A 23,707-nucleotide genomic window follows, 5' to 3' on the forward strand; every position below is an offset into this window, starting at 1 on the left:
GCAGGAAGAAACCATTTTGATAGGAGTGGAGTGGTTCCCGTTGGGAAGAGTGGAAATGAGACTGGGAAGCAGGATGAGGCGTGTTTTTGAAGGTCGTATGGTTCAAGGATCCCTCAGTTAGGTATGGGAATGCTACAAAAGGGGCAAAAATGGAGTCTCAAGTTTGGGAGAAATGGAGAGTGAATGAAAGCTGCTACCTGTTTCTGGATAAATTTCTCACATGCAGTGTCATCAGAGAGCAGGAAACTGTGGTCTGCCTGTCCCTCTGTAAGCTGTTCTGTGGGGCTAAAGGGTGGGGGGGAAGGGGACATTCTGCTGCTCTCTGTCCCCTCCTCAGCGATGTCTGACTGTCTTGCTGTAAAGTCAAGGGTGCTCCCTGCAGCAATGACCTGTTTTCATTTGCAGGTACTTCCTCCTGTGTGTAAACTATTTCTTCTATGGTGAGACAGTGACAGATTACTTCTTCACCCTGGTCCAGAGAGAAGAACCTTTGCGGATTCTCAGTAAATACCACCGGTTCATTTCCTTTACTCTCTATCTAATAGGTATGCATTAAGTAGTTCACCACTTCTTGTGTCTGTATTGTTTTTGTATATCTGTCAAGTAGGAATTGGGGAATTTCTTGGTTAGTGCACAGTTTTGTGATGTTAACTCTGACCATGGAGGGGAGCAGAGCTGATGTTCTGTCTGTTGAGCTGTAGTAGCTCTTTCCTTTTTTTTTTTTTTTCCTGAGGCAGGGTCTCACTCTGTCACCTAGGCTAGAGTGCAGTGGCACAATCTCAGCTCACTGTAACCTCCGCCTCCCGAGCTAAAGTGATCCTCCCACCCCAGGTCCCATAGTAGCTGGGACCACAGGTGCACACTACCACACCCAGCCAATTTTTGTATTTTTAGTAGAAATGGGGTTTCACCATGTTGGCTAGGCTGATCTTGAACTCCTGAGCTTAAGTGATCCGCCCGTCTTAGCCTCCCAAAGAGCCACGATGCCCAGTCTTGTAGCAGTTCTTTTAAGAGAAATGGAGTGTGAAGGGCGGGGACTGTAGTGTGTGCCACCTGCCTCTGTGTTTTAGCCACCATTGAATAGTACCACAGCATGGTTGTGTCCTGACTCTCCTGTTGGCAAAGATTTGCCGAAACAAAAATCATCTCAGAACTTGCCATCTTTAGGGGAGTCATTTTAGGAGACTACCTTGGGTAACATTGCAGCATGGTGGAAATTTTATTGGATTTGGGCTTAAAAAGACTCTGCAACCTCAGTGGGGGCTAGGAACCTAATCTTTCTGAGTCTCAGTTAGCTCTTTTGTAATCTAGAGCTAAAACTGCAGGGTTACTGTGAGGATTAAATCAAATACATTAAAACTTCACAAACGTTAAAGCGTTATATTAATATAAACTCAGTTAAGCCTGGGTCCTAATTCTAATAACGCTGATAGTTTTTCATAGTTGCCTTCAAAGCTAGTTTGAGGTACATGAAAAATTTGTTCTGACTTCAATGTCAGTCTGACCTATTTTTGATCAGCTTGATAGCAATACTTCTGTGAATGATACCTGGCTATTAAAATAATAAATACCTCGCTATTAAAATCTACTTCGAAGGGGTCTGCTGCCATTGAGGATATTCAGAGAGCATGCTGCAGACCCTGAAAGCAGCCTTCCCCAGTGGGAGGTGAGGGGTCTGGAACAGTGGCATGCTTATTTCTGGGCAGGACTGCTTTTGAGGGGCTCTGCATAGTTATGGATAAAGATTCCTCTCCTTCCTGGAAAAGGGGTCTGCAGACATGTTTTGCTACTATCTAGGTCACTATGAGAGACATAAAAAGGTAGTCTTGATCTATACTATGTAGATCCCTCTTCTCCCAGCCCTATTCTCTAGGATGGGTGTTGGCAAACTTTTTTTTTTTTTTTTTAAGGGAAAACAAGTTTAAGAAAGTGAAGGAATACAAGAATGGCTACCCCATAGGCAGAGCAGCCCCAAGGGCTGCTGGTTACCCATTTTTATGGTTATTTCTTGGTTATATGCTAAACAAGGGGTGGATTATTCGTGTCTCCCCTTTTTAGACCATATAGGCCAACTTCCTGACGTTGCCATGGCATTTGTAAACTGCCATGGTACTGGTTGGAATGTAGCAGTGAGGATGACCAGAGGTCATTCTTATTGCCATCTTGGTTTTGGAGGGGTTTGGCCAGCTTCTTTACTGCAAACTGTTTTATCAGCAAGGTCTTGATGACCTGTATCTTGTGCTGACCTCCCATCTCATCCTGTGACTTAGAATGCCTAACCATCTGGGAATGTAGACCCTGTAAGTCTCAGCCTGATTTTACCCAGCTCCTTTTCAAGATGGAGTTGCTGTAGTTCAAATGCCTTTGACATTTCCTCCCTCGCTTTTATAAGAGAACCCTTAATCCTAAAAGTTGCAGAGGGATGAACCATCTTCTATAACTTCTTCAGGCTGAATAAGGGTGATGATATTCCTGCCCAACTATCAAGATCTCTAGTATTCAGGGTTGAGAGGAGCTCAGTCAGAAAGTGTCAGTATGGTGAGGGCCATTCACAACTCTGACACAAGGTGATACCTGGAAGATTAATAAGTGTTTAAGAGAACATTGGGTAAGCTTATCCTGCATTCCTACACAAGGAGTACAACAGTAATATCTTCCACAACAGTAAGGCAAAGTAAGCAAAACTCTCCCAAGTAAACTAAATAAGAAGGCTTTCTATGAACTAGGCAATTGTTGGAACCAAGCTGATATGGGGTCAGTAGTTGACTACAATATGTTCCCAGAATTAGAATACTGATTCAAGTTTCTACATCACCAATCCCTCGTTTCTTCTGAGCTGCAGCCAGAGATCACTGGTTGGTTCACAGGAACAAGCAGTCAGTCTAAATTGCAGAAAAACCCTGAAGTCAGCCAATCAGTGCTGCAGCCTATTTCCTTTGGGTTGGGGGGTCTCCTCAGTATTGTCCCTTTGGGGTTCACCAGAAAGATGTTACCAAAAAGGGGTCCAGACCCAGACTTCAAGGGTGTTCTTGGATCTCATATAAGAAAGGATTTGGGGTGAGTCCATGGAGTAAAGTGAAAGCAAGTCTATTAAGAAAGTAAAGGAATAAAAGAATTGCTACTCTATAGGCACAGCAGCCAGCAAACTTTTCATGAAGGTTCCAAACAGTAAATATTTTAGACTTTGGGTACCATAGGGTCTCTCTTGCAATTCCAGTCGTGTTGTTTAATGATGGGACACCTTCTGGGAAATGCATTGGCGGGATTTTGTCATTGTGCAAACATCATAGAGTATACTTACACAGACCTAGCTGGTATAGCCTCCTACACACCTAGGCTATAAGGTGTAGTCTATTTCTCTTAGAGTACAAACCTATACAGCATGTTACTTTACCAAATAAATACTGTAGGCATTTATAACACAATGGTAAGTATTTGTGTATCTAAACATAGAAAAGGTACCATATGGTAATTAGTAAATCTTATAGTATTACAGTCTAATGGGTACTATAATCTTAGGGAACCATTTTTGTACATGTGGTCTGTTGTTGACTAGAACCTAGTTGTTCAGAGTATGACTGTACTCAGTTCTGCTGAGCTGTAGCTTGAAAGCAGCCATAGACAATATGTAAACAAATGGACTTAACTGTGTTTGAATAAAACTTTATTTATAAAAACAAGCAACTGGCCTGACCGCTGTTTGCTGGCCCCTGTTCTCGGAATAAAACATTTCTATCTGATGAACTATGTCCTAAGTTTAGTGTGGTCTGCAAGATTATACAATATTGCCTTCCTTTTACTGTTTCGGAGGAGTTATTTTTTCCTTGTGACTGTTTATCTGGATAATGTTTTCCTCCCCTGGGTTTTGACATTGTGCACTGGTTAGCTGCTGGGAATAAATTAGCCAGCAGCCACTTAATATAGCTCACAGAGGGCTAAGATAAATGCAGAATATAATTCATTTTTCCTTTCTCCTCCCACCTCAAACTAGGATTCTGCATGTTTGTACTGAGTCTGGTCAAGAAGCATTATCGACTGCAGTTCTACATGGTAAGGGAAATTTGTGTGTGTGTGTGTGTGTGTGTGTGTGTGTGTGTGTGCGCGCGCGCACGCGCGCGCATGTTAGACCTCTTGATTGAAATGAAGTTTTTCAGGAGCTCAACAGGCCTTTCGTGCTTTCTGTGACAAATGAAAACCCTGGAACCTGGTCTGATCTGTATGCATCTAGAGCATGAAGGAAGAATACCCATTTAGGTTTAATGGCTCTGCAATGACTTAGGCCCAGTCACTGTTACTTAACTTACACCTTAAGCAGCCTCTCCACTAGGACCCTGAAGTGGGCTCCAGAGAAGGCTCAAGCTGAAGCTTTGGACATTGCCCTCATATGTCCTGTCTGGTACATCACTTGGTATCGCTTATTCCCTAAGAACAGCTCCTCTGTGAGTGCTCCAAGTGCTCAGTGGCTACTAAGAAAATGAAAAATACCCGCCAAACTAGGGGGGACAAAGTGTTACTCTCAGAAGCCTGATCTTACCAGTTCACTTTCAATAAGTCATATACAAAAGCAGATGTTTTTCCTACCTGTTTCTCAGCAATTTTCTATTTGGTACTGATTGTTTTTTGAAGTTACTTTCAAGGTAAATTAGTAAATAGTGTTTATTTCTCTTCTTTTGCAGTTTGGCTGGACCCATGTGACACTACTTATTGTTGTAACACAGTCACATCTTGTGATCCATAACCTATTTGAAGGAATGATCTGGTGAGTTTTGGGGGGGTGGATCTTGCCTTTTATTTTGTGGGTGTTTCTCACGTACAGTTACCTTGTAAGCCAATGGCTCTTACCTTGAGCCACATAAGAATCTTCTGCAGGGCTCATTATAACACAAATTTTTGAGCCCCACCCCTGAGTTTTTTATTCAGTAGATCTGGGGTAGAGCTTGAGAATATCAGCACCACCTAGTACATTCCTGGGCGGTGCTGATATTGCTGGACAGGACCCACGCTCTAAGAACCACTGTTCTGGGCTAACAGGTACAGGAATATTTAAAGACTCAAAGACAATGCAACATGTATGGCGACAAATTTGAAAACCTAGAGGAAATATTTATGATTTCCTGGCAAAATGTATATTAAAAGTCATGAAGAAGAAAACATGAGTAGATCAATAACTATAAAAGAGCTTTGAAAATTATGTAAGATTCCATATCTGAAAAAAGAAACAGGACCAAATGGGTTTATAGCTGAGTTTTTTTTTTTAATATAGCTGAGTTTTATCTAACCTTTATACCAAAGCCAATGAGGAGAGAGAAGCAGGAATGGCAAACCCATTTCTGCTAAAATTATAGATAAATCATTCTAAATGAAATATTAGCAAATAGAATCTGGCAGTGTGTCAAGGGAATAATATGCAAATACTGAGATTTTATTCCAAAAATGCAGTGGTTTCAATAGGAAGTCTATCAAAATTGATAGAAATCACCGGCCAACTGAAGCAGCTAGATGACCTTAGTGAAATGATAAAAGGCTGGGTTTGGTGGCTCATGCCTGTAATCCCAGCACTTTGGGAGGCCAAGGCGGGCAGAACACGAGGTCAGGAGTTCAAGACAAGCCTGGCCAACATTGTGAAACCCTATTTCTACTAAAACGACAAAAAATTAGCTGGGTGTGGTGGCGGGTGCCTCTAATCCCAGCTACTCAGGAGGCTGAGGCAGGAGAATTGCTTGAACCCAGGAGATGGAGGTTGCAGTGAGCCGAGATTGCACCACTGCACTACAGCCTGGGCAACAGTGCGAGACTCTGTCTCAAAAAAAAAAAGTAAAGGCATATGCTAGTGTATATAAGAGATAGGTTCTTAAGTACTGTGGTTAAGATCCCAGATTTGCCTGTTTCAAGATCTCAAAGTTAGAATGCAATAATGCCTACCTCCTAAAGAGTAAAGTATTAAATATTATGTGTAAAGTATTTAGAACTGAGGCCAACTCATATTAGCTTAGGCATTATGGCATTTAAAACAATTATAATGGCCTGTGGAGGCAAGTAACTCCTCCTTCAGCATTTTTTGTTAGGTATTTTTTAAGACTGGCATGTGCTAGGTTCTTATCTTTAGGGCCAGACATACCATTTGGTTCTATAGCAAATAATATTAAAATCTTCATAATTAATGGTTTTCAAACTCACCCTTCTAGCACATAGCCTCTGTTCTATAATTGTAAATTATATAAATTTAAAATCATATATGTTATATAAATATAAATACAATGATAGTTATAGAACAGAGGCTATGTACTAGAGGCCTTGATAAAGTTGTGCTGTGGGGATTGGGAGGTGAATGGAGTAAGGGGGATACAGATGCTCATTCCCTTCCTTAATGAACAGGAAGCCAGGAAATGCCACCTGTGGTTGATGGGCTAGGACATTGGATTTATGTATATAGTATTATATTAAACTATAATCAGGTTAGGTACAGTGGCTCACACCTGTAACCTCAGCACTTTGGGAGGCCGAGGTGGGCAGATCACTTGAGGTCAGGAGTTCAAGACCAGCCTGGCCAACATGGCAAAAGCCTGTCTCTACTAAAAATACAAAAAATCAGCCGGGCCTAGTGGCACATGCCTGTAATCCCAGCTACTCAAGAGACTGAGGCAGGAGAATTGCTTGAACCTGGGGGGCAGAGGTTGCAGTGAGTCAAGCTTGGGCAACAGAGAGAGACTCTGCTTCAAAACAAACAAACAAACAAATAAAAGAAAAAAACCCCTGTAATCGAAGAACTTTTTAAAAAGCATCAGAGTGGAGAGTGAGGAGAGAGAGAGTACAAGTGTGGAAACCACCTTCTCTTTCGTAGTGAGGATGACTGGATCAGCACGGGAGTGGGCAGAGAGGAAATCTAGCTGTGCGTGTTGGGGTTTCAGAAAGGTAGGGCTCACTACAGCTAGTGATAAACAGCAAGAAAAGTCAGTAAATAATGAAATAGACATTAAAGTATATTATTTAGAATTGGGGAGGTAACCACTAGAAAAATAAAAGTTAGAAATGATTAAAAGTGGTTATTTTTGGGAATGGAGATAGGGATGGGGGAAAGAAAACTTTTTTTTCCTTTTACAATTAAATTTCTATTATCGTTTGCATATATTACTTTATCATGAAAAAAGGACAACTAACCTTTTACAGATTGCCACCTCCACTTATTCAGTATTCATTCAGCAGACACTCGAATGTGTACTCTGTGCCAGGTACTAAGTACGACTGTTTTGGTATTTTGTATATTTGTAACTTACTCCTTAATGGGTGACTAGAATTTCGTGGGTGATTTTGGTACTGGAAGTTAAGAACGGCACTGCTTTGTGTACTGTCGAGGCACTGTCACCTTGGTCAAGTTGATCTTTACTTTGGTTCATTTCTAGGTTCATTGTCCCCATATCTTGTGTGATCTGTAATGACATCATGGCCTATATGTTTGGCTTTTTCTTTGGTCGGACCCCACTCATCAAGGTAAATGGATTTCCCTAATGTGAAATATCACTGTGAGGGGAAGGTGGTGCTCTCAATGTGAGTAGATCAGCCTGGCAGACAGAAGAAATCTAGCTGTGTGTATTGTGGCCATGCCTTCATGTCATCCTAGAGAAAGGCCAAAGGAAAACACTGACGACTCATTAAAAAAAAGATAATAAAGAAAGTAGGCCAGGCATCGTGGCTCATGCCTGTAATCCTAGCACTTTGTCATGCTGAGCCAGGAAGATTGCTTGAGGCCAGATGTTTAAGACCACCCTGGGGAGCATAGTGAGGTTGTGCCTTTACTAAAATATTTAAAAATTAGCCAGGCATTGTGGTGGCATTCGCCTGTAGTCCCAGGTCCTTGGGAGGCTGAGATGGGAGGATCTCTTGAGCCCAGAAGATTGAGGCTGCAGGGAGCTGTGATAGTGCCACTATACTCCAGCCTGGGTGATGGGGCAAGATCATTTCTTGAAAAAAGAAGAAAGGAAAATATTTTTAAAGATTATATAGACACATTTTTTGGGACTTTGATCTGGGTTTGAATGTAGTCATTTAATTAGTATATAGTTCTCTAATATAAAACTATTTGAATGACTGACTGAAACAGAGAGGGAACAAAAGGGAGGGTATAAGGAAGGGGACAAGAAAACCATGTAGAAGGTGACATGGTTAAGAGAATGGGGTTTCATGAAATAAAGGTTCTTAACAAGTAATCATTGTTCCCAAAGCTGTAGTTATTGAACCACCCTTTGCTGAGAACTTGCTCTCTGTCCGCAGCTGTCCCCGAAGAAGACCTGGGAAGGCTTCATTGGGGGCTTCTTTGCTACTGTGGTGTTTGGCCTTCTGGTAGGTGGTAGCTTCCAGCTGGGTGAGGGAGTGTGTGGACAGAAGCATCACCCCACCTTCTAAGGCCTGTCCAGAGCTGGAGATTGTTTCTGGAGGCCAGACTTTGTCCTACTACATGACAGCCTTGCCCTGAACAGGGTCATTGGCCTCATCAGCCATCTACCGGCTTTCAGGCAGGGTGCTAGCAGTTGAAGAGCACCTTCAATGCCCTCTCATGCCCATGCATCAGCAGGTAGCCGTCTTGTCAGGCATTTGATGTTCCAGGGTCAGGGTGAGGGCACCCAAGGGAAGGTGAGATACATAGCTTTTCTCCTACATGTGCCTTGCCCAGACGGGGACGGTCTTCCTGTCCTTACCAGAGCACCATTCTCTGCTTTTGGCCCTTGGGCCAGTCCCAGATAGTTCTTCAGTGCTGTCTGGCTGCCCCTCAGTGCTCAGTGCCTACCCTTGATGCTTTCCAGCCTTGTTCCTCCTGAGGTCTGCCTCTCACTGTGCCCCTCCCCCACAGCCTCTCTCCAGTTATTACTGAGTTCAGAGATCCTGAGGAAAGTGGACATAGCTTCCCAAATGGGGAGAATCTTGTAGTTTTTTGCCCCAATCCCTTCAGGTTTTCCTGGATTCTTTCAGGGCCTGGGTATTTGGGTGCCTATGTATGACCTTGATGGGTCATGAGTCTTTTTTTTTTAAAATTGAGATAAAATACATATGGTAAAACACAAACCTCTGAACACATAGCTTGCAGTTAGCAGGGCACTAGGCACCCTGAGAAACATGGCCAAGCTAGGTGCCTGTGTCTAGGCTGGATGGCTGGAACTTATCTCCTTGCCGGTCTCTCTGTTATTCCTCCTCAGCTGTCCTATGTGATGTCTGGGTACAGATGCTTCGTCTGCCCTGTGGAGTACAACAACGACACCAACAGCTTCACTGTGGACTGTGAGCCCTCAGACCTGTTTCGCCTGCAGGAGTACAACATTCCTGGGGTGATCCAGTCAGTCATTGGCTGGGTATGTGCCACTCACAGGGGGCGAGTGGCCTCTGTGGACAGTAGCTACAAAGAGAGATCTCCCTCCACCACCTGCCCTCCCAAAAAAGCTAGCTTCCCCATTCCCAAAGCTGTAAGCTCCAGGGTGAAGAATTGCTCACGCCAGGTCAGGGTATGGGCAGGAGACCTTTCCCCCAACATCAGATCATGTAGACCAGTGGTTCTCAAAGTTTGTTCTGTGGATCCCTGGAGGGCTCTGGGATCCTTTTAGTTGCGGGGGTATGGCGGGGGGTCTGTGAGGTCACCACTATTTCATAATTAGACTAACATTATTTGCCTTTTCCAATGTGTTGACATTTGCTGTGATACGGTACAAAAGCAGCAGTGGTTAAAACTGCTGGTGCCTTCGTGTGAGTTAAGGCAGTGGGTTCCTCATGCCACACACTCACAGTACAAATGAGCCAGTTCTTCTTATGAATGTCCATGAAATAGTAAAGTTACTAATTTTGTTAAATCTTGACCTTTGCATACACACCTTTTTAATACTCTCTACTGAAATGGGAAGTGTGTCTAAAACATTTCTGCTAAGTACTGCAGTACACTGCTTGCCTAAAGGGAATGCATGTGTGCAGTTATTTGAGCTGTGAACTGAATTAGCTGCTTTTTTCTAGAAAAGAAAGTAAATTTTACTTGGAAAGAACCAACAAATTATGATTTTTCAGACTTGGGTATCTGGCAGACATTTTTCTTGAAAAGAATGAAGTAGGCCGGGTGCGGTGGCTCAAGCCTGTAATCCCAGCACTTTGGGAGGCCGAGGCGGGTGGATCACAAGGTCAAGAGATCGAGACCATCTTGGTCAACATGGTGAAACCCTGTCTCTACTAAAAATACAAAAAATTAGCTGGGCATGATGGCGCGTCTGTAATCCCAGCTACTCAGGAGGCTGAGGCAGGAGAATTGCCTGAACCCAGGAGGCGGAGGTTGTGGTGAGCTGAGATCGCGCCATTGCACTCCAGCCTGGGTAACAAGAGCAAAACTCCATCTCAAAAAAAAAGAAAAAAAGAAAAGAATGAAGTAATCCTGTCACTTTAAAGAAAATGACTGAGTCTAGGCATGGTGGCTCACACTTGAAATCCCAGCACTTTGGAAGGCTGATCACTTGAGGTTAAGAGTTCCAGACCAGCCTGGGTAACACTGTGAAACCCTGTCTCTACTAAAAATACAAAAAATTAGCTGGGCATGGTGGTGTGTGCCTGTAATCCCAGCTACTCAGGAGGTTGAGTTGCTTGAACTCAGGAGGCAGAGGATGCAGTGAGCTGAGATCACACCACTGCACTCCAGCCTAGGTGACAGAGTGAGACTCGGTTTCAAAAAAAAAAAAGAAAAAAAAATGACTGCCAGTAATTGTTACCAAGATAAAATTTGACTTTCAGATGAAAATTTGAATTTTGGAAAGCTTAACCTGCCACTATGAGCTTGACAGCTTTCTAATACTTAAATCCTTTTCTGATGAGGTCTGTGACGATTCTTTTTTCTTTTTTTTGAGACGGAGTTTCGCTGTCGTTACCCAGACTGGAGTGCAATGGCATGATCTCGGCTCACTGCAACCTCCGCCTTCTGGGTTCAAGCAATTCTCCTGCCTCAGCCTCCCGAGTAGCTGGGACTACAGGCGCGTACCACCATGCCCAGCTAATTTTTGTATTTTTAGTAGAGACGGGGTTTCACCTTGTTGACCAGGATGGTCTCAATCTCTTGACCTCGTGATTCACCTGCCTCAGCCTCCCAAAGTGCTGGGATTATAGGCGTGAGCCACCGCGCCTGGCTGTGACGATTCTTAATGTGTGTGTGTGTGTGTGTGTGTTGATCACATGAGAAAAAACACATTTGATACTGTATAATAAAATGTGTCTACATATGAGAGATTTACATAACTCAGTGAACCATTATTTTCTAAATGACCAATGCATGGTGCTGTATAGTCATGCATGGGTAAGAGAGTCATCAAGTATAAGATAGACCAGTGGATTTTAATGTAAGAGAGAATAAAAGTCCATTGATGGAATTCCAGATCCATATCACACCTAATATTCAAGAAATGACTACTTGTCAAGCTCTGGTGTAATGTCAGAATACCCAAAACCATGTGAGACTACTACTAAAATACTCTCTTTTCAACTCTGTATCTGTGTGAGGCTGTCTTTTCTTTATATACTTCTACCAAAACATCGTGTTGCAACAAGTTGAATGCAGAATATCTTCATGTTTTCCATTAACTTAGATATTAGAGATTCACAAAAATGGGAAAAATCCACTCCTTTTATTGATTTAAAAACCTACATAAATATAATTAGTTTCATAGTTATGAGGTTGGATGTCTTTTTCTGTCTAGGGTTGATATAATAGAACGCTTGGGGCTGGGTAATTTATAAAGAAAAGAGGTTTACTTAGCTTGTTTCTGCAGTCTGGGAAGGGCGAGGAGTGTGGTACTGGCTGCTGCCTGGCCTCTGGTGAGGGCTTTATGTGCTGCATTGTAATTTGGCAGAGGTCAAAGGTGGAAGTAGACGCATGCAAAGAGGCAAAACCAGGGGCTTCATCACTTCATAACAACCCATTCCCTCGGTTACATTCCTGCCAATGCTAATCTAGTCTCTTGACAGAGAGGACTCACTACCACGAGAAAGGCACCAAGCCATTCATGAGGGATTTGCCCCTGTGACCCAAACACCTCGCACTAGGCGTCACCTCCCAATGAGTCCACAATGGCGATCAAATTTCAGCATGAGTTGACAACTCAAACTGTAGCACTGGGCATGTATGTACCTTGACTTTTACTTCATTTACCCTTCTCAGAAAACGGTCCGGATGTACCCCTTCCAGATTCACAGCATCGCCCTCTCTACCTTTGCCTCGCTCATTGGCCCCTTTGGAGGATTCTTCGCAAGTGGATTCAAGCGAGCATTTAAAATCAAAGTAAGAAAAGTCTTACGTTCCTCTCGTCTCCCTTCTCACCTGTCTTCTGCCTTTCTCCACCTTCCCTGCTCCCTCCAAAATACGAGGCTGTACACCCTGGCAATTAATCTTCTTGACCCATGCACTGAATTTAGGTGAGTTAAATAAAAATACTTTATTTTCAGGAAAATGCAATAGTTGTTTTTCAGTTTATTTGTCAATGTATCTTTCTTCAAAATAACATTTTGGGCCAGGCAGTAGCTCATGTCTGTAATCCCAGAACTTTGGGAGGACAAGGTGGGAGGATCACTTGAGACTAGGAGTTAGAAATTAGCCTGGGCAACATAGTAAGACTCCTGTCTCTAGAAGTAAATAAAATAAGGACATTTTGTAATGCAATAAAATTGTGTCCTAATATAGCCTGACCATTAGATTTAATACTTCTCACCTTCTGTTGCCCTTAGCTACTCAGGACAGAAGCCAGACATCAGGGTGGGACCATTAGGCTGGGATTGGTCAGTGGCTGAGCCCCAGTTCACCCCTCCTTCCGCTGCCTCTAACAGGACTTTGCCAATACCATTCCTGGCCATGGAGGGATCATGGATCGCTTTGACTGCCAGTATCTGATGGCCACCTTTGTCAATGTATACATCGCCAGCTTTATCAGGTATAGTGCCTTTTCATCTGAACCAATTGGTGGATGTTTAATTATCGGGCAATTCTAGAATTCTAGCAACATCTAAGTTCCAGTGAAAAGCATCCCAAATAATGCAATTTTCAGTTGTTAGTGCTTATGGATTTTCTAAGGCTTCCTCCTGCCGTCTGTTAGTAGATAGCTCTCTGATCTAGAGATCAGAGTAGCCACTTGGATAATCAGGCCCTAGAAGCTTCCAGGCCCCAGCTTAGTGCTGTTTATTCACATTCTGTTTCAGAGGCCCTAACCCAAGCAAATTGATTCAGCAGTTCCTGACCTTACGGCCAGATCAGCAGCTCCACATCTTCAACACGCTGCAGTCTCATCTGATCGACAAGGGGATGCTGACATCTGCCATAGAGGATGAGTAGGGGCCACTCAGGGCCAGGAGAACAGGAACGGAACTGAGCAGGGGCAGGTCTCCAAGACAAGCCCAGCTGGTGTGACTTAAGACAATGACAAGGCTTCAACTCACTCTTTTTTTTTTTTTTTGTAGGTTGTTTTTTATTTGTGGGTTCAAAAAATCTGTATATACGGTCTGTATGTTTAGAATTTATGTTGTAACTAAACTACAGCTTTGAGTTGGAAAGAAGTCATCGGGGTAAAACCATTTTTTTTTTTTTTAAACAAAAGTATTAATAATCTGGAAGACAGTGTTGCCCAGGTCAGGAGTGTTTTTCTGGTAGTTCCAGCCCCCATCAATTGAACTGTTTCTGGGCTCAGTCAGACACAGACATTCATCTGTGTCTGACCAAATCAGGGGGCTTCCCCACCTGTGTGGGGAGGCATAGCTTGGATGTCTTGTACACCTGGTCTTTTCTAGAAATCCCTGCTTGGACCTGCAGGAGGGTTGCCTTCTGTAGGTCGGAGGAACAAAGGCTTACTAACCAGCTAAGCCTTCTATTCACACCAAAATCATGCAGAATGTAACTAAGCTCTGCTTTATAAGATGGTTTCACCTTCATCGCAGATTGAAAGTTTCAGTTTTTATTTTTTTCAGAAAGCACGAAAAATTATTTATAATAGTCTGGAGAAAAAAACACACTGTAATATTTCAAGTAAATGCAGTAGAATGTACTGTAACTGAGCCCCTTCCCACATGTCTAGGCTCCAGTGTCTCAAGTCCACCTAACCATGTCTTTTCAGGGATGATGCCATCCACGTTTGTGCTGTAGACTTGCTGCTGCTGAATCCTTTCTGGGGACTTTCCCATTGGGCAGGGAGCAGAGGGCTTCTCGTTCATGCACCCTTTGCCTGAACACCCATGTAGCTGCTGTGTATGTATATATTACTCTTTAGAGGAGTGTGTGTGTCTGTGTGTGTTTTAAAAGTCACTTATTTCTTACATTGATTTCAATTGCACCATGACTTCTTCGATGAAACCACAAAGTCCTGCTTAAAACTATGGAAAAGCTAACCTGATTAGAGGCTTGACTATTGTGAAGATTAAATGCATACTTTAATATAATGTGACCAATTTAAATGTAGTTTGTATTTTACTGGGGGACCTTTTGTTGTTGTTTGCTTAAACTGTGATTTTTTTTTCTCCTCCCTAATTTCAGGGATGAGATTGACTTTGGGAAGACAGATTAGTTCTTTGTCAGGCCAACAAGCAATGGAGTGCAGGAGAGAGAACTTGGTGCCCAAATATATTAAATTATTCTGTGCCATGGACGTTTTCATTGCCAATGAGGGTGTAATTACTTATTTCAGCACCTTGGTCTAGTGCTGGTTTGTGGTGGTTTTGTTTGTAAATTAGCCTCACCACCTTCCTGAAAGCACACAGTCAGCCCAGGTCTCTGGAGCCTGCAGCAGAGGATGGAGCTCTGGGATGTTTCAGCTCACATATCCCTGAGTGACCTCCCACATGCGTGCAGGGCCGAAGCAGCTTCTTTCCTCTGAAATTGTATTTCCATTTCAGCCTTGTGGCTTTTCTTATTCAGGTCCAAGGCTCCTTAAAAGCAAAATATATTATTGCAAAAGGTTTCGTTTCAGTACTCACTGTGTGACCCCAGGTAGGATGCATCACTCTCAAGGGCCTCTTTTTCAGAGCTACTCCCAGTTCCACTTTTTTGCGATTTTGGCTGAGCAAGTTCATGCCACTAGAGGCTCACTGAGTAAGGTCCTGGGTACCCCCAAATGGGTAGTGCTTTCAGGCCCTTACATGCTTATCCTCTAGGTGAATAGGTATCTCAGCAGCACACCTGAACAGTGAAGGTGATCGATAATGAAACTGTAGTTTTCAGATTGAAGAATGAACCTGGATCACCAAACTAGATACCAAAAGCGTTCCTTATTTGTCTCTTTTGTCCAATTGTGGGCATATGGTGGGCTCCTTGAGAGGAGGGAGTCTCAGCTGGGGCCCTGGCTGCAGAGAGCTGCTCTTGAATAGGGCTGCCTCTGGGATCAGGGAGCTGAGCATACCGGGCAAGGCTCATGTTCCTTTGTGGAAGTGGTCACTGGGTAGGGGGTGGGGTGCAGAAGGTGGTACCTAGGAAGCCGAAGCTGGGTGCTCACTAGAGCTGCTAGCAGGCCGGCCAGAGGGTCAGCTTGTGTTTTATTTTCTGATTTCCCCTGCATGCTTTCTGGAGATGAGGAATTTTCATCAGGTGGCTAGGAGAGTGTCGCCACCTTGTGTCCATATACAGCACATTTTGCCTATTCACAGACAAGATTCAAGAAACTATTTTTATGTATATACATTCAGATCTTAATGAATGGCATCACTTGCTTTAGACCCATTTTTTTTTTTTGGTTGGAAATAAAATGTGACTGCAACTGTGTGCCTTCCCTTGTGGATTCCCTGTTTATTACTTTCATTGTGGTTTTATGCTTCCTGTTTGTTTATGTATTCATAAATATTGCATAGTCCTCATTCAGAGACTTTTGCTTTGCTTTCCAGCTTGTATCCCTACATTCTCACAACAGCCTTCTTACCTTGGGTGTGAGTCATGAGCACCTTACCATGCAGGGAGCTTCCCCAGGATAGCATGGTGGAGTAGGGAATCACTCCATCCTGTGCTTTACCCACAGGACACCTGGAGAGTCTCCCAGCCCTGCTTGCTTTTGTGTGTTGTGAGTACACTGAGGTGTTGCAGCTTTCCTCTAGCTCAGGAGGCCTGGCCTGAGCCAGGTTGGAGCTTAGATTGCTGTTGGCTCCTACCTGGTAGAATAAGGAGTTGATGAACAAGGGCTGATGGGCATCCCCCCAGCCCCTGGGAGCTCTGCTCATGACCGCTTACAGGACACTGAGTCTTTGCCTTTTGTGTGTTTGCATGCTGCTGTCTTAACTGCCTTTCATATTTGAAAAGGTTCCATTTATATTTTATTCCTGAAAGTGAAACTGTCTTAGGCAGCTCGTTTTGTATTCTGGGCATTTTAGTAGCTACAGTATTTTGCATTTAAAATGTAATTACTCTTAGTATTATGCATCCCTATAATGTATGAGAACTAGTTTCACATCCTTTGAAACTAGTCTCTTTCATTGGGGGGATATAACTTTTTACTTTACACAGGTGGGCTTTGAGACCATTTTTATAGATTTTTTTTTTTCACTGGGTTTTTATCCTGTAACTTGACCTATATTATGCAAGAAAATCCCTAAAATATGTTTTAAGAGGGACTATATAGACCTTGTGATTTGGGGCTGAGCTAGTTGCTGAGTTGACTGGAGCCTTATTTGAATGGATCCTTGAGTTGAGATCTTCACATTGTCAGTGAGTCCTTGGCTGGCTCAAGTCCATGTCCACTGTTGACAGAGTTGGGTAGTGGAAGGGTGTAAATGACTTGGGATGGAGAAAACTGTGAAGCAGGGGCCTTGTTAGCTACAAAGCCATCCCTAGATGCATGTTCAAGGAAGTAGATTTTCATCATTCTACTAAATGTGGTATGTCACAGCTAAAGCCTCTCCATTTTAGTAATATCTTAGACACTGTTGTCTTTTGTCTTCCAGAGTGACACATCTGGGATCACCTTTCTTGCATTGATTATGTGCTAAGAAAAGAGTGAAGATAGGCCGGGCGTGGTAGCTCAAGCCTGTAATCCCAGCACTTTGGGAGGCCGAGACGGGTGGATCACGAGATCGAGATATCGAGACCATCCTGGTCAACGTGGTGAAACCCCGTCTCTACTAAAAATACAAAAAATTAGCTGGGCATGGTGGCGCATGCCTGTAATCCCAGCTACTCGGGAGGCTGAGGCAGGAGAATTGCCTGAACCCAGGAGGCGGAGGTTGCGGTGAGCCGAGATCGCACCATTGCACTCCAGCCTGGGTAACAAGAGCGAAACTCCATCTCAACAAAAAAAAAGGGGGAGGTGGACAATTTCACTTGGACCCAGGTTCCTGTTCTTCTGAGGTCAGGGTAGGGAGAATGTCCAGGTGACTTCTGTGGACACACTGCAAGACAGTAAGCTGCGGATGGATTCGCGCTTGTGTTTTGGAACCCAGGGCTCCAAGGAGCAGGTGGACCAAACTGTGGGCTCTTGAAGATGGTGGCTAATACTTGGGCAGAGCCTCATATTCTTCCCTGTCTTGGTCAAAACAAACTTCCTTTTCTCTTCATCACCCTCCACACATTTGCCCAGCAGCCAGTATTTAAAGAGATGAACAACTCTCATTTCCTGACTCAGTTTCTCTTCTTGGGTGGGGGTCTTGTGCCACAACCTGCATGGGGTCCTAGGGTTTAAACCAAGTGGTGATGAAGGATTCTTATCTCAGGGCTCTGCCTGTCCCACCTTCTCTTGAGCCTGGACTGTCCTCATCCACATCCCTGCAGAAGGTGGGCCCTATTCTCAGAAGAGTCCTGGCTGCTGTTGCCATTTGAACGTGCCCCCACTTTTCAGGTTGACCAGCAGTGGCCTTATCTGGCCTCTCAGGTGGATGGAGGCTGTTCTCACCTGGGTCTGTTTCTTGATTAAGGCTGTTACCTGTTTGTATGGGGATCATGTTTCCCAAGACACGTTGCAGTTTAGGAGGTTTTCCTTTGGATGCTGAAGTGTTGGGGCTTTGAGGACATGTAGATGATTTATGAGAACAGAGGGGTAGAATATGTGAAGTCTAGGGTTTTGCGGCCAGTGGGTTTTGAATTCGTTGGCTGTTTAAAGACCCTGTCCTCTACCCTCCCCTTCCTTTTTCCATCAAATGCTTGCCTACTGAGGCACCTTCTCTTTTTATTCTTGAGCCAATGAGATATCAGTGTGTTTATTAATAAGGATTGCAACAGCATAGTGCTTAATATGTATGTGCCAGGCATAGTGCCAGGAGTTTACATACGTTATCCCTTTTAATCCAGAAAACAACCTTTGAATTAGGTATTATCCCCATTTGTAGATGAGGAAACTGAGGCAGTATGACTGAGACCGAGAGCAGTGGTTAAGAAGACAGACTTTGGGATTAAATCACCCTAGGTGCGGGCAGGTTGCTAGGCTACTCTAAGCTTCAACCTTTAAGTCAGTTGGGTCTGATAATATTACCTTCTTCCCGGGTGGTGGTGAGGGTGTAATGAAGTAGTGCATGTAAGCATTTAGCACCGTGCCTGGCACATCGTAAGTGCTCAGTAAATGGTAGTTACTTTTGTTGAGCTCAGCTGGTAGTTTGACTTCCATTGTTGCAATGCCAGAGATGGGATTCCCAGCCACCGCACTACCACCACCCTGCACACAGCCTGAGTCCCTCTGAGAGAAGCAGGCCAGCCTAACACCCCCTGAAGCATCTTGGTGCTTCACACACCTTTAGGAGGCCAGCCTAACAAGAGGCAAGAGGACATGAGGGTGTGCAAAAGTTCTGCCTTAGTGGGAATGGCTGGCCTGAGACTGCAGCTCACCTCCTCTGCCCATGGTCTGGACTGCTTGTGTGAAGGAGGCCCTCTCTTTCTGCCTGGTGGTGCCCGCCCCCCTCTGGGCAAGGAGGGCCTGTTGGTGATTTGCTGTGGACCCCACTTCCCCCTCTGGCCAAGGGCTGTGTTCTGTGCACATAGCTTAGGAACCTGCAGCATTTTCCTATATGGGTGGATGTTATCGGGGCCAAGAAGAGTGGGGATAACAGAAACCTGCTTTGTAGGGGATTATGTAGACTAAAAGCCTAGAAGTTCTGCCCACATCCTTATGACACAGGCAATCTGGAGCTTCATGTTTCCTTCTTAAAAGTAGTAACAGGGTAGAAGTGGGTGACCCATTGAGGACACATGATGTGAGGTATTTCTCCCAGATTTTAGGTTAGCAAAGACTCAGATGGGTGACTCATAAATGAAGGGAGAAGAGACACAAGACTGAATGGAGAGTTTTTCTTTTTTTTTTTTTTAAGATGGGGTTTCATCATGATGGCCAGGCTGGTCTTGAACTCCTGACCTCAGGTGATCCACTCATCTTGGCCTCCCAAAGTGCTAAGATTAGAGGCATGAGCCACCGCGCCTGGCCTGAAGAGTTTCTTTAACTTAGTTTTCTGAATGGGGATGGGGAGTTGCGGCGTGTGTGTGTGAGGGGAGGCCACTTCACTTTGAAGGAATGGTGTTGGCTAACAGGATCCTTGGAATTCTAGTTAATTGATTAATAACTTTGAACTACTGGTTTGACTGTGGATTATTTCCTGGATATTAGTGGGACCCAACAGCACATTGCTAATAATATATGGAAAGAATGGTCTCTCTGCTTCAGTGAATTAATGAAGTAATGATAATACCATGAACCAGGAGAAGATGGTTGTGGGGGTTCTAGGAAGCAGCTGCTCTGAATGGGCCAATCCCAGGCTTGCCCTGGAGCCCTCTCGCCCTTCTGGGTTTGTATTGGCCTGGCCTGGCTCTTCCTCCCTCATTGTGCTGTTGAATGGACCCAGGCAGCCTTGTATCCATAGACAACCTTCACTCTTGGGGGTAAGGGCCCTCTGGAAATCAAGCAGAGAAAGCCCTTGCAGTGGTCTCCTGGGCATTGGGCAGAGCCTAGCCCTTTGCAGCCCCCAGAGGACTTCCCTGCATAAAGCACTTGGAGGGGTTAGTCACCTGGTGATTCTGTCCCTAGTGAAACCCTGTTTGCTGATAATATCCACATAGCCCTCTCTGTCCTCGCCGTTTGGATGCCTCTTTTTCACCTGCGTTAGGTTCTTGTACTTTTTATGCTGGCTTTTCTTAAAGGAACACCAGAGTAGAAAAGGGGTTAAGAATGTTTCTAGCAGGCAGGATGTGCATACATGTTTTTATGAGTGTCCTTTGTGTGCTGTTTCTTTTAACTCCTCCATGCACAGGGCTCCGGCCTTTAGTAAACGCTGTTTTTCTGTCTTACGTCATGCTGGCTGGGTGGTAGGGGCTGATTACAAAGGGGAAGAGTTGAACAGACATCAGGGGCCAATGAAATCAAAGGACTAGGAGTCAGAAGAACAAGGCAGGGACTAGGAGACAGTGGTTTGGTTTATTGTTACCCAGCTGGAGGACTCATGGGGCAGCAGCAGGAAGAACACGGGGGCCAGGGAGGGGCCAGGAGTTCCACAGTGGAGGGCAGACTCTTTTAACAGAGGCCAGCTGAATGCTTGCTGACCCTGGATGTCATGTGAGTTGGGGACCAGAAATCTGGGCTCAGAGAACCCGTCTAGGGAGATTTGAAGCCATGGGTTATCTTCTAGAGTTGATGCTGACACCAAGTTTTAATTTTTATTGATGTTTAACACCTTCTAAAACAGGAGGGTGAGATCAGATGGCAAGCCCCTCTGTTGAAGGATCTTGGGAACCTTGGTGGATTTTGGTTGAGTTATGCACAGCTGTGGACATCCTTCTTAATTCTCTCCACTCTGAGGATTTGTTTAACTAGAAAGTTCCCAGACACAGAAATGGCCTCCCCACCTGCTTAGGGGAGCTGTCAGCTAGGAGTGCCAGGCGTCCCACGGGACCCATCACTGCCAGTGTCTGTGCCTCCCAAAGGTCAGCCTTGTGTCTGCCCTGGCCCTGTCTCCTCTGTGACAGGGCAGAGCATTTCTGGTCAGTTTCTCCTTGATGCCCCCTGCCCCTTTGTAAAGTGGATGGACATGGTGGAATTCCTGATAGCCTGGGTGTTGATGATATTCACTTTTCCCGCAATCAGACATGGGCGAACTTGAAGCAGCTCTCGGTGTGCAGAGTTCACGTGACAGCCCCCACAGACTCCCCAGATAGGTGTGTGCCTGTGCGCTACTGCTGTGCCATTTCCCCAACTTGGTGTTTCACTAAATGCAGCTGATCTCTCTCTCTGCACTCGTGATCTGTGTTGAACAATACATGTAGCTTCTTTTTCCATGCAATGAAAGGACATGATATACTGTACATTGGAAAGCATTTACCGTATTTATATACCTGAATGTTCCCACTACACAAATAAACATATATTAAATTCTAGATCCTGTGTGGTCTTTGATGGTGGGGGGTGTCGGAAGGCCAAGAGTGTGGACGTCCAGTCACGTTTGTGGAGCCAGCGTTACTTCCCAGGATGCTACTGACCACCCCCTGCTTCTAGAGACTCCCTCTTTTCTTGGCCTTTGCATCCTGCCCTCTGGGCCATTCCTTGGTGGTGGCATTCTGCCTGAGGCTCTCTTTCCCTCACTGAATTCTCCTCCCTGAGTGTTCCCACCCGCTCCCGGGGCTCTGATCACCACACTCACTTCATGTCTGTAGCCCACATGGGCCTGCATTTCCATCTGCCTGTGAGGCCTCTCATACAGACTCTGCGTGACAAAACCCAAACCTTGCCCTTTTCCTACCCCTGCCCTGAGTCAGTGTTCTTTGACTACCCGTGTGTCTGTCACACAAGCCAGTAACTGGAGTGATCTCATCAGCTGCCCAGTCCTGCGCGTTCTGCATTCCCAACATCCTCAGAGTCATCCTTACTGCAGCCTTCTGGGCCAGGCCCCAACTCCTGTCAGGATTCCTAGGGCAGCCTCCAGCCCTCTCCCTACAGCCTGGCCACCTCTGCTAATCCTTTTTTTTTTGAGTTTCACTTTTGTTGCCCAGGCTAGAGTGATCTGGCGCGATCTCGGCTCACTGCAACCTCTGCTTCCTGGGTTCAAGCGATTCTCCTGCCCCAGCCTCCTGAGTAGCTGGGATCACAGGCACGCGCCACCATGCCTGGCTAATTTTATATTTTTAGCAGAGATGGGGTTTCTCCATGTTGGTCAGGCTGGTTGTCTTACACTCCCAAGCTCAGGTGATCTGCCTGCCTCAGCCTCCCAAAATGCTGGGATTACAGGTGTGAACCACCATGCTTGGCCCCTCTAATCCATTTCTTACATAATAGCTGGATGAGCTCTCTCTGTTTGGAACTCTTTGGTGCCTGAGGTTAAAGTTCAGACTTGGTAACGAGGCTTCTGGGCCATCTGTGAGCTGCCCAGTGCCTGACCCATGCGTTCAGGCCCTGCCCTCACAGCCATACCTGCCGCTTGTCCTTCCTTGTTCCAGGTGTGAGCCTGTCCCTGGCCTTGGCATGTGCTGTTTCCTCTGCCCAGTTTTTTTCCTTTCCCCGGCTCCTCCTCAGCCTGCCTAACTCCTCTATTCCTTGCACTTCTCACCGTCAACAGCACTTTGTTGGGAGGCCTTATGCTGTCTCCTCACTCACTGTGTGCCTTCTGCCCCAGGACCTTCTATTTTTGTGGGAGAGTCTGAACTCCTGGGAGCCAGAGGGGCCAACCTTACCAGGGCAAATGTCTGAGGCCAGTGGGACCTGTAGATTAACTACCTTTTGGACAGGGGCGTCTGCTGTTTTCGCCCACAGGAAACCTACTACCATTGGAACTTACACAACGAATTGCTCACCAACATCCAGATGCCAAAAAAAAAAAACAAAAAAAACCCCACTTCATTCATTTGCTTTCTTAAACCCCACAAAATCTAACTGCAAGCCACCAGTTTCCAGGATTGCTAAGAAACCCAACATGAGTCATTTTCCCTGGCTGCCTTGCTCCCTTTTGTTGCACCAGGAGCTGAGGGCTCACATGGTGCTGGAGAAGTGGTGAGGGTCCCTGGGCTCCACTCCCTCTGCTGAAGGCTCTGTTGTCCAGGCCTGTGAAGTCCGCAGGGCCTAGGTCAGTGGCATCAGAGCACCTGTGTAGTTGCCTGCATCTGGCGTCCTTCCATACCCACAGCCCACAAACACTGGCCTTAATGGTTCCCCTCCCATCTCCTCCCCTCTGCTTCTCTCCCCTCCCTTCCCTTCCCCTCTCCTCTCTTCCTCTCCCTTCCCCTCTCTTCTTTTCCCCTTCTCTCCCCTCCCTTCTCTTCTTTTCCCCTTCTCTCCCCTCCCCTCTTTTCTTTTTTTTTGAGGGTCCCTCTCTTGCCCAGGCTGGAGTGCAGTGGTGCGATCTCAGCTCACTGCAACCTCTGCCTGCCAGATTCAAGCGATTCTCCTGCCTTAGCCTCTCAAGTAGCTGGGAATACAGGCACATGCCACCACACCTCACTAATTTTTTTGTGTTTTTAGTAGAGATAGGATTTTGCCATGTTGGCCAGGCTGATCTCAAACTCCTGATCCCAGGTGATCCAACCGCCTTAGCCTCCCAAAGTGCTGGGGTTACAAGCATGAGCCACGGTGCCCGGCCACCTCGATGATTTCTGTGTATTCAGCCAGCACTTGTGGAGTGCCTGCTCTAGAGTAGGCCCTCTCCAGACACTGCAACAAAGAGTCCTTGTTTCATGGAGCTCATCTTAGGGAAGAACGACAAACCTGAGAAAACATGTTAAATGGATAAAAATGTAGCCAGGAGAGGGGAAAAGGGAATGCTGGTGGGGAGAGGTTGC

General features: G+C 45.2%; 1 protein-coding gene across 4 annotated transcripts in view; it reads left to right on the forward strand.

Moving 5' to 3' along the window:
- The window catches only part of CDS2 (CDP-diacylglycerol synthase 2), a 71,170-nt gene extending 49,854 nt beyond the window's left edge, over positions 1 to 21,316 (forward strand). For all 4 annotated transcript variants that reach the window (XM_035298321.3, XM_017971948.4, XM_002747421.7 and 1 more), the window contains 9 exons: positions 406 to 545; positions 3,992 to 4,050; positions 4,677 to 4,759; positions 7,401 to 7,488; positions 8,269 to 8,337; positions 9,189 to 9,341; positions 12,170 to 12,289; positions 12,832 to 12,935; positions 13,201 to 21,316. In XM_035298321.3, coding sequence (XP_035154212.1) covers positions 406 to 545; positions 3,992 to 4,050; positions 4,677 to 4,759; positions 7,401 to 7,488; positions 8,269 to 8,337; positions 9,189 to 9,341; positions 12,170 to 12,289; positions 12,832 to 12,935; positions 13,201 to 13,333 — 949 coding nt within the window. In that variant the 3' untranslated portion in view covers positions 13,334 to 21,316. The remainder of the gene's footprint in view (positions 1 to 405; positions 546 to 3,991; positions 4,051 to 4,676; positions 4,760 to 7,400; positions 7,489 to 8,268; positions 8,338 to 9,188; positions 9,342 to 12,169; positions 12,290 to 12,831; positions 12,936 to 13,200) is intronic.
- Positions 21,317 to 23,707: the final 2,391 nt, after the last annotated feature.

This window comes from Callithrix jacchus, chromosome 5 (assembly GCF_049354715.1).
Source record: "Callithrix jacchus isolate 240 chromosome 5, calJac240_pri, whole genome shotgun sequence".
Taxonomy (NCBI): Eukaryota; Metazoa; Chordata; class Mammalia; order Primates; family Cebidae; genus Callithrix; species Callithrix jacchus.